Source organism: Artemia franciscana, chromosome 14 (genome assembly GCF_032884065.1).
Source record: "Artemia franciscana chromosome 14, ASM3288406v1, whole genome shotgun sequence".
Classification (NCBI taxonomy): Eukaryota; Metazoa; Arthropoda; class Branchiopoda; order Anostraca; family Artemiidae; genus Artemia; species Artemia franciscana.
In genome coordinates, this window is record NC_088876.1 from 40,789,934 (window position 1) to 40,802,487 (window position 12,554).

Sequence of the window (12,554 nt, forward strand, 5' to 3'; positions counted from 1 at the left end):
GGCCTAGGTGCCCTCCATTTTTTTTGGTCACTTAAAAAGGGCACTAGAACTTTTCATTTCTGTTAGAATGAGCCCTCTTGCAACATTCTAGGACAACTGGGTCGATACGATCACCCCTGGGAAAAAAACAAAAAAACAAATAAACACGCATCCGTGATCTGCCTTCTGGCAAAAAATGCAAAATTCCACATTTTTGTAGATAGGAGCTCGAAACTTCTACAGTAGGGTTCTCTGATACGCTGAATCTGATGGTGTGATTTTCGTTAAGATTCTATGACTTTTAGGGGGTGTTTTCCCTATTTTCTAAAATAACTTAAATTTTCTCAGGCTCGTAACTTTTGATGGGTAAGACTAAACTTGATGAAACTTATATATTTAAAACCAGCATTAAAATGCGATTCTTTTGATGTAGCTATTGGTATCAAAATTCCATTTTTTAAGAGTTTTGGTTACTATTGAGCCGGGTCGCTCCTTACTACAGTTCGTTACCACGAACTGTTTGAAAAGAAACATAGTTTTTTTTTATTTAGTTTCTGATCGGTTTTCAAATAATGCCAGCAAATCCTCCTCCGCCGTGTTTAGTCTCTCCCGGAGAATTCCCCTATAAACTTTCCTTCCAACAGAAAACTGGCCATGGAAAATCATCCCCCTGCAAAAATACCCCTTCCCCCAGAAATTCCGTATATTTCCCAACAACAAATACTATATGTGAGCAATGGGCAAATTGCGCAACTTGTAGCATATAGTCCTTTCTGTAGGGACTTTTACAAACAAATACAACGTAGAGACAATAGGGAAAATTTTAAGACAGTGGAAATTATTTCTGTAGATATTTCGGCCCTATGTCCAAGGGCCGTCTTCAGCACAATACAAGAATAAGAGAGAAACTATATATATATATAAAAGAACTTACATCAAATTGTGAGGATTAAAAACTGAATAATTAAAAACACTTTTTAAAACTTTTTTTTAAAAATAGCCCTAGCATCCTTACTTCAACGAAGTTCAACCAGGACTCAACCAGGACAACCAGGACTCAACCAAGTTCAACCAGGACTCAACCAAGTTCAACCAGGAGTCCTGGTTGAACTTCGTTGAAGTAAGGATGCTAGGGCTATTTTTAAAAAAAAGTTTTAAAAAGTGTTTTTAATTATTCAGTTTTTAATCCTCACAATTTGATGTAAGTTCTTTTATATATATATATATATATATATATATATATATATATATATATATATATATATATATATATATATATATATATATATATATATATATAGTTTCTCTCTTATTCTTGTATTGTGCTGAAGACGGCCCTTGGACATAGGGCCGAAATATCTACAGAAATAATTTCCACTGTCTTAAAATTTTCCCTATTGTCTCTACGTTGTATTTGTTTGTTATTGAAAGGCAGTGTGGTCTTCGTCGCTATTTTCGTGTAGGGACTTTTGGGGGTCATGTCAATATGAAAGGCATACTTACCAGACCTTTCAGCTCTGATGAATCAGATGGATATCTCAAAATTTGTATCAGATGATTTGGGGGAAAAGGGGCCTGGGAGGTGCATAGTTGCCCTCCAATATTTTGGTCACTTAAAAAAGGCGCAAGAAATTTTCATTTCTGATCAATGTGCCCTCTCCTGATCTCCTAGAATCACTGGTTTCGCCTGATCACCCCTGGAAAAAAAAATAAAACAGCATCAACAAATGAACACGCATCCGTGATCTTTCTTCTGACCAAAAATGCAAAATTCCATATTATTGTGCATAGGAGCTTGAAACATCTACTATAGGATTCTGTGACATGCTGAATCTAACAGTCTGAAACTTTATTTTTTAGAGTTACGATTAATATTGAACCGCGTTGTTCCTTACTTAGAGTTCATTACCACGGACTGTTTGAAACATATTCATTTTTATTTTTTCATGAGAGGTGTGTAAACATCTAGTATTTCGTATTGATCCTGCCAGTGTTCGATTTACAATAACATAATTAATAAGGTTGACCGTTTTACATTAATTCGGTTACCATGCTAACATATGGGTCATTTTATGACCAAATACTGCAATGGTAATTGACCAAATACTGCATTGCTATGCCTACAAAATACTGCAGTCTATAACTGTTGCTATTTTCCTTTCCTACACCAAATTTGCCTAGGCTAGGATGTCATCTATCTCTATCCCTACCAACATGGCTGTTAAAATGTCCGAATAAAAACACCATATTTCTACCTGAATCCTGTCTATTTGCTCCCGTAACTAAGTAAAATTCATCGGAGTCATTAGTATCTTCGTCAGTCGGTTCTACAGGAGGATATAGTACTATGACTATTACCTAGTTTTGTAACTGGTTAAAGTGGTCACGGTAAAATTGGGTATTTTACGTATTCTATCGTAATTTTACGGACCCCCGTAAAATTGGTATTTTACCTATTTTACGTATTTAAGTATTTTACGTAATTTAAGTATTTTACCTATTTTACTGGTATTTTGTATATTTTAATGACATATTTTACGACGCCCTGCAATTTTCAGAGCACAGAAGGATAAAGAGACTGGCAGAAAAAGGATTGAATATAATTTTGTTTTGTATATAGCCGTGCTCCCCAGTTTAAAAGGCCGTCTGTCTGACTTTATCAGAACGATAAATTGTATTATAGTAAGTGTAATTTTAAAACAGTGATATATTAGCTGAAATAAAATTACATTAGTTTTGTGGATTGTTCAATACAGAAAGGGCTACAAGCACGATTGACATATGATAAAAAATAATAAAATTAAATAGCCGAGAAAATGAGGGTAATTTCAGCCAGCGGACAAAAAAGAAGCGAAAATGATAGAGGCAGATATTTTGGCAGGGACTTTTACCCAGCTGTCTTAACAGTTCATAAAAAAAAGGAAAACCTTTTGAATTAACTCTTAACTGAGCAGAAGAAAGACTCAATCAAACAAACCAGAAAACCAAGCCAGAATAAATGAAAGATTATTCACCAATTAAATTGGGCAAGGATTCTCTGTTTAGTGATTGAATTTGTTTGTCTACTGGTCTAATTTTCATTAAAATTGTGGTCAGATGATCTTAATTTAAACTGAAGAAAAATATTATTTGAATCCTTTAATTTTAAGTTATTTCAAATTGGGTTTATAGAAATATCTCCAGTATCTCTATTTAAAGCAAGGTATCTATTTATGGACTTTTTTTTTAATTTCAATTGCCTTCCTAAAAGAATGTGGGAAGCCTTTTGCTTCAAACATTAAAGTTGCCTTATAAGAAAACTACATAATCTGGATCTTCAACAATGTTGAGCGCCAAAGCAGAATCAATATCCTCATTTTTATTTTAAATTTCACATCTCAGAGAGACCTTGTATTCATGCCACCTTTTCCCCGGGATCCGGCGTTTACCCCCCTCCTCCAAAAATTTCCCCCCTTCCCCACGGAAAGTTCCCCCACGAAGTATTCCCCTGCGAAAAAATTCCCCTATGTTCCCCTTGGATAATTCCGAACTATCATTAGAAAGGAAATTGAAATTTTTACTCTCCTGTTTAAGTCAGGGGCAATCGTATTGCATTAGCTATAGTGAAGACCCATAAGGGTTCAATGTATTGATGTTTTTTCATTAATTCTTCCAGAGATCCACTTCATGTGGAAGGGGCAGTCTAACAAGCTGTGGAGGGGGCTCAGTCAATTTAAAATCGAAAGTTTCAGTTCCCTTTTCTAAGATTTAGCCTGCTTTTCAACCAATTGCTACCGAGTGATTTGTCACTGACTACAATGTCTAAAAAAATTATCATTCTAGTTTAACCTGCCCTTGTTTTTCAGCAGTTTTTTCGAAAGAATTTTCAAATAAATACAGAATTAGCTCTAAGGGAGAGACGATGGGAGGATGGAAGTGAAAATTAGCAAATCCTGTTGAAGAGAGTCTTAACGACTGTTAAACCTAACGACTGTGAAAGTGACTGCATGTTCCGCTCTTATGATTCAGTGCTGAGTTAATCAAAGTCATCAAAGTGTCACAAACTTCTTTTTCTAATTATATTAAATAATTTTATAAATAAAATTGGTAAAATATGAGGAATGTTGCAGAATACGGCTATTTTATATACAGGAGTTTTAGGGTATTATTTCTTAGGTTACTAATATGACTAATTAGGTGACTAAATGTAGAAAAAATTACTAATATGATTTACTCCCAAATTGTAGTAAATTTGATTGATTAATTTTATTTTATTCTTTTTTTTTTACAAAATAGATGTTCGAAATCAGACACTGTCCAATTGTTGAAGTATTACCCTAGGCACAAGATTATCAAATGGTCAAACAAGGCACTTAATTAAATTGACGAAATTCTAGATTAAGGGGCATTACCTCTCTTAAGCCCAGGAAAATCAGAATCATTAACAATTTCATTAAAAGCTGTAAGTGATACTTAAAGAAAAATGGTCAACTGGTCTTGTAGCTGTACGGTAACTCAAAAACACCAATTTTACGTATTTCCTAGGAAGTACCTTATTTTACCTTATTCTACCAAGTTTACCTTATTTTACCAATTATACCTTATTTTACCAATTTTACTTTATTTTACCAATTTTACTTACTGAGTTTTTATTTTACGATAATTTTACAATACTACTGGCACCTTGCACTATATCCAGGGGGATTAGCGGGTTTGAACCCCTCTCCCTGAAAGGTTTGCCCCACTCTTAAAAATGTAACTAAAATTGAGAATAAGAAAATTTGCATCTTTAAAGTTTTTTTTGTAACCCCCGTCCTGAAAAAAATCTGGATGCGGCCCTGGTTGACTCATTAATTGGTTTTGAATTACGTTGTAATAAGTTAAGCGGCCATTCAGGGGAGTACCCTGGGATTGGGGGGAGTCAGACAAATCCCTATCTTTTATTTCATAAATACCAAAAATTTCTTTGTTTTTTTGTGTTTTTCCATAACGTCTTACATTTTTCTTGCAATTGACGGTTGTATTGTTTTTTCGAAAAAAAATGTGGTTCATAACCTCTTTAACTTTGAAATTAGATCGAAAAAAAATTTTGTAACCCCTTTAACTGTTTCAGGAGTGTTTGATCAAGTACTAGATTTTCGTCATGATCAGTTTTTTCCGAACCAAGAAGACTTGAATGGGGCTGCAATTGCTCTGGTTCGTCTGCACGATACTTACCGACTCAATATGACAGACCTAGCAAATGGTATTCTTAAAGGAACTCCAAGTTCCAAAACTGGTGAGTTTTGTTTGCATTGTGACTGCTGTCTTGAAGGAAAATTGTACATAGGAATTGGATTTTTCTTAACCAGCATGCCAGATTCTTGGCTACTTCTCCCCCCCCCCCCTAAGAAAAAGAGAACTGAGGTGGTGTTCTTTGAGAAATATTGCTAGCCAACAGTGAAAGTTTCTATTATAAAGGTACTCAAAGTTGTTTTTTCTTTCATGTACACCAGAAGGCCATAATTTCCTTTTATGAGGACGGGAAGGACAAGCATTAATCGAGGGTGTACCCAGTTTTAACAAATAACTCTACAGTACAAAGATAAACACGATGACAAAGATACAATAACACAACAGTAACATGAAAGTAGCAGCTACCCCAGGATATATAAATTAAGTATTGAAAAAATATCTATATGAATGATTATCTTCATTTTTTTTCCTGCTATGAAGGTTGAGTCTTTTTAGATTCACTTCCCACCTTTGAGGTCCTACTTTTTGTTTTGCCTCAGCTGGATTACTTAGAACCACAACTCTTGAAAGCCTATTGCCATTGTCTTTGAAACAATTCCTGACCGGGAGCCAGTATTTTCCTCCCTCCCCCCGCGGCTGGTTGATCTCCAATCACTTTCGGCTTAAAAAAAAGACTAAATCCATGGTATCCGTGACCATGAGGTAGAGGTGGGTATGAGGAAGAGGCAGTACTCCTTCTATTTGAACTAAATTCTGCTTATTTTGGGGTTTAATGTTACTCTACTTTCGCAATAACAGCGTAGATCAGAAATATTCCCAAAAATCAAGATGGATTAAATATCAGTTTCACATTTTTGATACTTTATTAAAGTCTTTAACCCCCCCCCCCCGAAAAAATACACCCCAAATGAAATTTCTGGATACAGCCCTGAGGACTATATGTCAATTATTGAGTAATTACTGGATGGAGGGGAGAGTAAGTGCCTAGAATTGTCCTGACCATCTGAATATGTTTTGTTATAAACTTAGACAATTGGTTTAAAATGAAGTATTTATTAAGGTTGCCTGTAAGTGGTTGGAGAAGGATGTGACCTTCAATCCAGCAGGAGTTCTAGAGTTGAAAAAAAATATAATTACTCAAAATTAGTCAATACAAGACTATTGTTTTTTCTCTGAAAAACCTTCAGGAATTCTAAGTTTATTCTGTCATTGCGGTTTAGTATTTTTGTGATCTTGAAATGGCTATATTTTTCTCTTGTGTCATGGATTTTGCGGTCATTTTTATACAACTGGATATGTGAAGTCAATAAATTTCCTATTTGTCATTCTACAGCTGATACACAGCGACGCTTGTTGTTATTTTCCCCAACTGGCGCCTGTTAAGCTGAACGAAATCTTAAGAACTGAATTATACTGATACTTAGCTAGCACTAATTTAAGCCAATCAGCTTTTCCGTATAATTCTGTGATCGGCTGAAAAAAGTTTTGATTGGCTTAAGTCAGCGCGAGCTAAATCTTTGTATTCGTAAAACTCATTGCGAATGCTGCATTAAATAGACAGAATTATAGCCTATTTTCGTTTTGTTGTACAAGAATTTTTAGTATTTATCACTGGAAGCATTCCCATGAACCCAACAACTCTGCAATAACCCCAACAACTGCCATTTTTCTATGGAACAGAAGGAATGTTGAATCTCGTCTGAAGCAGAATGATATACAAATTGTCAATCTGTATAATTGTAGGGCCAACCAGTGCCCTTGAACCCTTTAACCAGGAACAGTACCCAGGGGGGGTCTCGGCTCTTTCCCCCAATGCTTTTTTTCCTTGATTTATCGGTATTTTTTATCCATAAAAATCGTTACTATAGTCGGGACTTGTGTTGCCAGTCTTTACCCCCTGAGAAAAAAAACTCTTGCAGACAAAACTGTCTACATTACCCGCTCAGCTGACAGATTTTAATCGAAAGAGATTGGAATCTTGTTTGGAACGGAATCATCTAATGGTCTATATTTAAGTCGTTGGAAGCATATATTAGGCATTCAACATATCCCTACCTATGACCAATGTTTTGCTACCAGAGCGGTGGTAAAATAAGCTAATAAGCTAATATGGACATTCGCCACATACTAAGTAGGAAACATTTAAAATCAAGCACATCTTGGACGACTTGGGTTTATCTTTGGAATGAAGAAAGTGCCCCTGTTTAGGTGTAAGTTGGATAATTAAAGTCTTTTCAGAGCTATATATTTAAAGCAGGGTAGCCCACTATTGATCGGGGTTTGTGTTTTCAGTAGAGGGCCTGCGAGGAGTCGGAAACTTTCAGTAATCACGTGCAGCAGGTGGTACGTGCCAAGAGTAGTAAAAGTGTGCCAAACGTTGCGGAACTGGGCTATGTGTGACTGAAGTGTTTTACACTTGGGGGAGCTGTGTGGCACACGTGGCGCTCAAAACCGTGCCCCAGGAGGCGGAAAGTCAGCAGCCCCACGGACTCCTGGGACTACGACAGCTGTATGCGCTCCTTCTCTGCCCGAATGTGTTCAGAGCCTCACTCTTTACTCCCTTTTGTGAACTTGTTGTGTGTTTTTGAGATGTGATAAAAATTTAAATCCTTTTTTTTTACCTCTATTCACCCAAGATATATCGCTAAGAAGCAGGGACCTATTCAGAATTTTTGTTCAGGGGATGGGGGTTCATTCCAGATATATTGTCGAGCAGCAAGGACGTATTCAGGATTTTTGTTCGGGGGTGGGGCTTATAAAAAAAATCTTTAAAAAACGCATCAAAAAGTTGTTTAAGTGCATTTTGTTACCCTTATACGAGTTGAAAAAAATTTCAAAGGGAGGTTTAAACTCGGTACCCCTCCCAATTTTAAAAGGAGGCTCAAACCCGGCACCTCCCCCCACTTGGATAAGGCCTTGCCAATCAGAATGTTTCTCAAATAAGTCATTACAGGGTTAGAAAGTTGGGAATAGTTCGCATTTTCGTTGCAAATTATTGTTTGATATATGATTCTTCTGAAAAGTACCTAAATGTTCATTGGGCAAGTAAAATAAAAGGACCGGTGATGTAGTCTAGTTGCCCTATATGTAACTCGAGATGTTGGGCTAAGAAGCTTATTCAGATGCAGTAATCTAATGGTTATCCAGAGATCACGTTTTAAGGCGACAGGAAATTCGTAGCTTCTGTCAACTTGTCACTCATATCGACTAATGTCAATCTAATCAACTACTATCAACTTCTCAGTGTCATTAGCATTGGTAATGTCATTAAAAGGCTTCATTCAGTATTCTGATAATTTAAACCATTCAGTACTCTCAGATAATCTTAAACCTTTGATTTTGATCAGTAATTTCAAATTTAGCATTTTTTGTTTCAACTTTTTATTTTGCTCCTTGTTTTGCTGCTACATGTATAAACTTCTTGGGCCCTAACAGCATTGAAATGTTGTTACTATTGTTACTTTTTAATGACTTCCGAGTTAGATTACCAACAAAAAAATGACAGACCACATGTTTTGAATAGCATAGTTATTATTTAATTGCTAGATTCTTGGGCAGTTGCTACTGAAGTTTTTTAGCATTTAGTTCAAGGCCAAAGAATGTAGGAAATTATATTGACCTTAGTTTGCATAATCTAATCTACTCTTGAAGTATTTATCTGTGATAAGATTAAAGTTCAAGTTTAGCTTCTAATAAAAACATGACATTGAATAGAACTTTAATTTTAAAAGTTTGATTTGTGTCTAGTACAATTATCTGATATAAAAATTCCTAGAAAAAAAAGAAGTGAAATAGCAAAATCACCGATGGCAATTATTGTACATTGTAATAGATGACTCAAGGAATCCATTTATCTCAAGAAAAATAAAAAAAAATATCTCAAGAAAATAAAAAAATAATAACGATAACTCAAGAAAATAATAAAAAAAAATAACGATAATTATCTGGTACCTCCTTCGTTTATTATCTTTTTTTAATCTTGACAGTAAGAAACAATTAATTAGACGGAGTGAAGACTTTATACAAAGAAGAATGATTTAAATATAAAGTAAGCAAATATTCTGGCTATGCTACCAATAGCTGTCTGCAGCGAAATATAAGGAAAAAATATTAAAAGATATAATACATGATAAAAAAAACTCCATATGGCTAAAGCTAAAAACCACCATTAATAAAACCTTAGCTTAGTCGCTTTACAGAAGTTCAGCGAACACTCCCGCCACGAAAAGAACTTCCATTGAACTTTCGCGAAGTGATAAGGATAAAGCACTTTTAATGTTTTAATTTTAAAAAAAAACTTCGCAAAACGCGTCAATTTTTTTAGTAGCAGTTTGTTAATTGTTCACGATTCAGTCAAAAAACTTCAGGGGTGGGGTTCAAACCCAGTACCCTCCCTCACCCCTGGTTGCTGTATTGATGGAAAAGTTGTGTCGTCCTCGATGTTGCTTGAATCTTAATAGCAAAAACTAGACCAGCAAAATGGTATGCAAAACTGAAAATTAAAGAATACTTTGAAAAGCCAGTGCTGACTAGTTTTTGAATGTCATCAAATACGTTACCTAAAAAATGTAAAACTCATTTGAGTTCCAGTCGAAAAGACTGTATAATATAAAAAAAGAAAGGGCATATTACAAAAATACATTCTGCACATTCTCAACGAGATTTTACTAATATTGAAAATTAGCTCGCGCTAATTCGATCCAATGAAAATTTTTATTGAATTTTTCAGCCAATCAGGAAACCCAACAATAGTTTGATTGCCTTAAGGCTAGCTAAATTTCAGCATTAGCGAAATCTCAATATGAATGGGGCCTTAGCCTTATTGAAGGAGCTCGTAGAGCTTCTTCTAAATCTGGATTGACAATTACAATATTGGAGTGCATGCATGACGTGGTAACTTTCATTGTCTAACGTATGGAGTCGCCAGGGGCGGTTTTAGTGGCCCGTACTCCCAGAAAATGAAAATTCACACTTGATTACATGGGTAAAGGGGCTAAAAATGCCGATAGAGAAGTCAAATTTTCATTAATGTCACAGTCTTTATCCAAAACTTTAATTATGTATCCATGCCCAGGGGGAATTCACACAAAAAATCACAAGAAGTTAGATGGGTCTTATCAAACAAAAACTAGCACACAACTCAGCACCAATAAGAGGCAGTTTCTGAATAAGCTATGCAGCTAATGAATAAGCTATGCAGTTTATGCACGCTACTTAACGATGGGTTTAAACCATGAAACACAATGATCAAAAATTATTAACAAATACTAACAATCGAAAATTATTAATGCAATGAGAATGAAAAAGAAATTTTATTTTGACATGACTTGAGCAATGAAAGATTGATTTAGTCCCTCACTAATTACTGTGTTTAAACTGTTTCGACTTTGTAGCTGTATTTACGTGCCTCTGTGCTTCTAAAAAGAAATTTATCAGCGTTGTCTATGCTTGAAGTTGACCAGCGTTGCCAACACCGTGAATTAAAGTGAACTTATTTTCTGACCGAAATATACCAAAAAAAATCGTTGTAACGCAACTATAGTGTTTCAAGCCAGGTTCTATTTCACAGAAAATCCCTTTTCTTTTGCTTAAATCTCTAAGACTTGACTTGAGTAGTTCCAAAAGCTTAGGGAAAACAACAAGTTAACCCCCCAAATAAAGCCCAAATAAAGCGAAATTCACCAAACTTTTGGATTGCACCATGAAATTTGTAATCGTACCAGGACCTCTAAGTTGTACCAAAAATTGTACAATTGTACCGCGTTGGAAACGCTGCTATTGACCCTGTGCATCTAGGAGAGGTTAATTTGAGGATACTCGGTCAGCTCATCATTACTACTATTGAAAAAAACCCTTTAAGTTAACCAATTCACTTTCCCTATAAAGAAAATGTCCCAACCCATCCCTCGAAAGTGGCCGAGTTCGTGATCTGTCTAGAAAATCAAGATCTCTCCAAGTAGACAGTGGTAGCCGTTGGCTTGCACCTGAATCCAAGATCTTAAGTAATTAATTGGTTATTTCTACTTAAAATAATGCTTTTCACCAAAACTCTCTTTAATACTTCTGTAGTAAGCTAAATTGGTCGAAGCACTCGTGCCAGCAGTCCAACGCTAAATTTTTAGGTCCTCTGGCCTAGTCATTAAATCCCCTCCCCCCGAAAGAAAAAACTTTTTGTTAGGCATTGATCATTATTTTATCCTTAGCAGTTCTTTATATGCAGCCTTGACTGACCTATGGTCCAGACAATGTAATAATCCTTAGCCGAAATTGTCCGTCGTGTACACTTCTGTTTTCTCAGTGAAAATAAGCCTAAGTACCCTTTACGACGATATTGTGGGTTGTTCCCGCGGGCCACACCTTCATCTAAGGAATTAGAGCTGAAAAGACTTCATTGCTTATTGGAGTCCATCCTCCTTACCTCTGCGCCATACTGAAGAATTGGTATTATTTTCGAATTGGACACTTAGCGTCTTCAAGCTATTATTCCGTACATAAAAGGGGCTATCCCCTCCTCAACGCCTTGCTCTTTACACTAAAGTTCAACTCTTTGTCACAGTTCTACTTTTTAAAACAGCAAAAAACTTAACGATCTTTACTTTTAGCGTAAAGAGCGGGGCGTTGGGGTGGGGACAGCCCCTTTCATATACGGAATAATTTATGTTAATTTTAAGTTTTAATGTCACTCCTTACTTTCAGTTAAAAAAAAATTGTTTTTATTTTGTCTAATTGTTTCTAAGAGTGACCGTAATATCCTTCCTAAGATGTTTTTCTTTTACAGATTACTTTCACAGTCAGCAAGATCTTGGTGCCCGTGACTGCCTCTTCCTAGGAAAGCATGCATTTAATCGGGGCTATTTTGACACTGCTGTTCAGTGGGCTGAAGCTGCCATTTCAAAAGTAGAGTCTGGAGATGAAACTTTGGGCAAAAGGGAAATATTGTCATTCTTAGATATGGCTGTTAGAGTGGTACGTAGCAAATCCACAAAATGGAGCAATTGTTAGTATCGACAATTAGTAATGGAATCGGTAATCTAGCAGTATCAAAAATGCGATGGTCAAGATGCGACAAAAGGTTCCTGTTAGGTTATTTTAAAATTACCCGTTTTTTTCTAGAAAAAAAATTTTTTGTTCAGCCTCCTAGCCAGTCTAAAAGGCACGAAGCGAGTGTTCTACCTCCTAAAGTAAACTTCTTAAAAACAATATAACATCAGGTTCGTGAAGAGCATAAAGCAGATGGAACTAGGGGCATAGCTGTATGTGACAAAAGGAGATTTTTCTCTATGGGGGGGGAGAAAAAAAATTTGTTTATTTTCATTTTTTATGTTTTCACAAGTCAGACACAATTTCGGTGGGGAGCACAT

At 35.7% G+C, this 12,554-nt stretch overlaps 1 protein-coding gene across 1 annotated transcript in view; it reads left to right on the forward strand.

The window, feature by feature from the left end:
• Positions 1–12,554, forward strand: part of LOC136035716 (prolyl 4-hydroxylase subunit alpha-2-like) — an 80,375-nt gene that overhangs the window by 35,330 nt on the left and 32,491 nt on the right. Inside the window, exons 4-5 of the mRNA XM_065717670.1 lie at positions 5,072–5,236; positions 11,972–12,159. Coding sequence (XP_065573742.1) covers positions 5,072–5,236; positions 11,972–12,159 — 353 coding nt within the window. The remainder of the gene's footprint in view (positions 1–5,071; positions 5,237–11,971; positions 12,160–12,554) is intronic.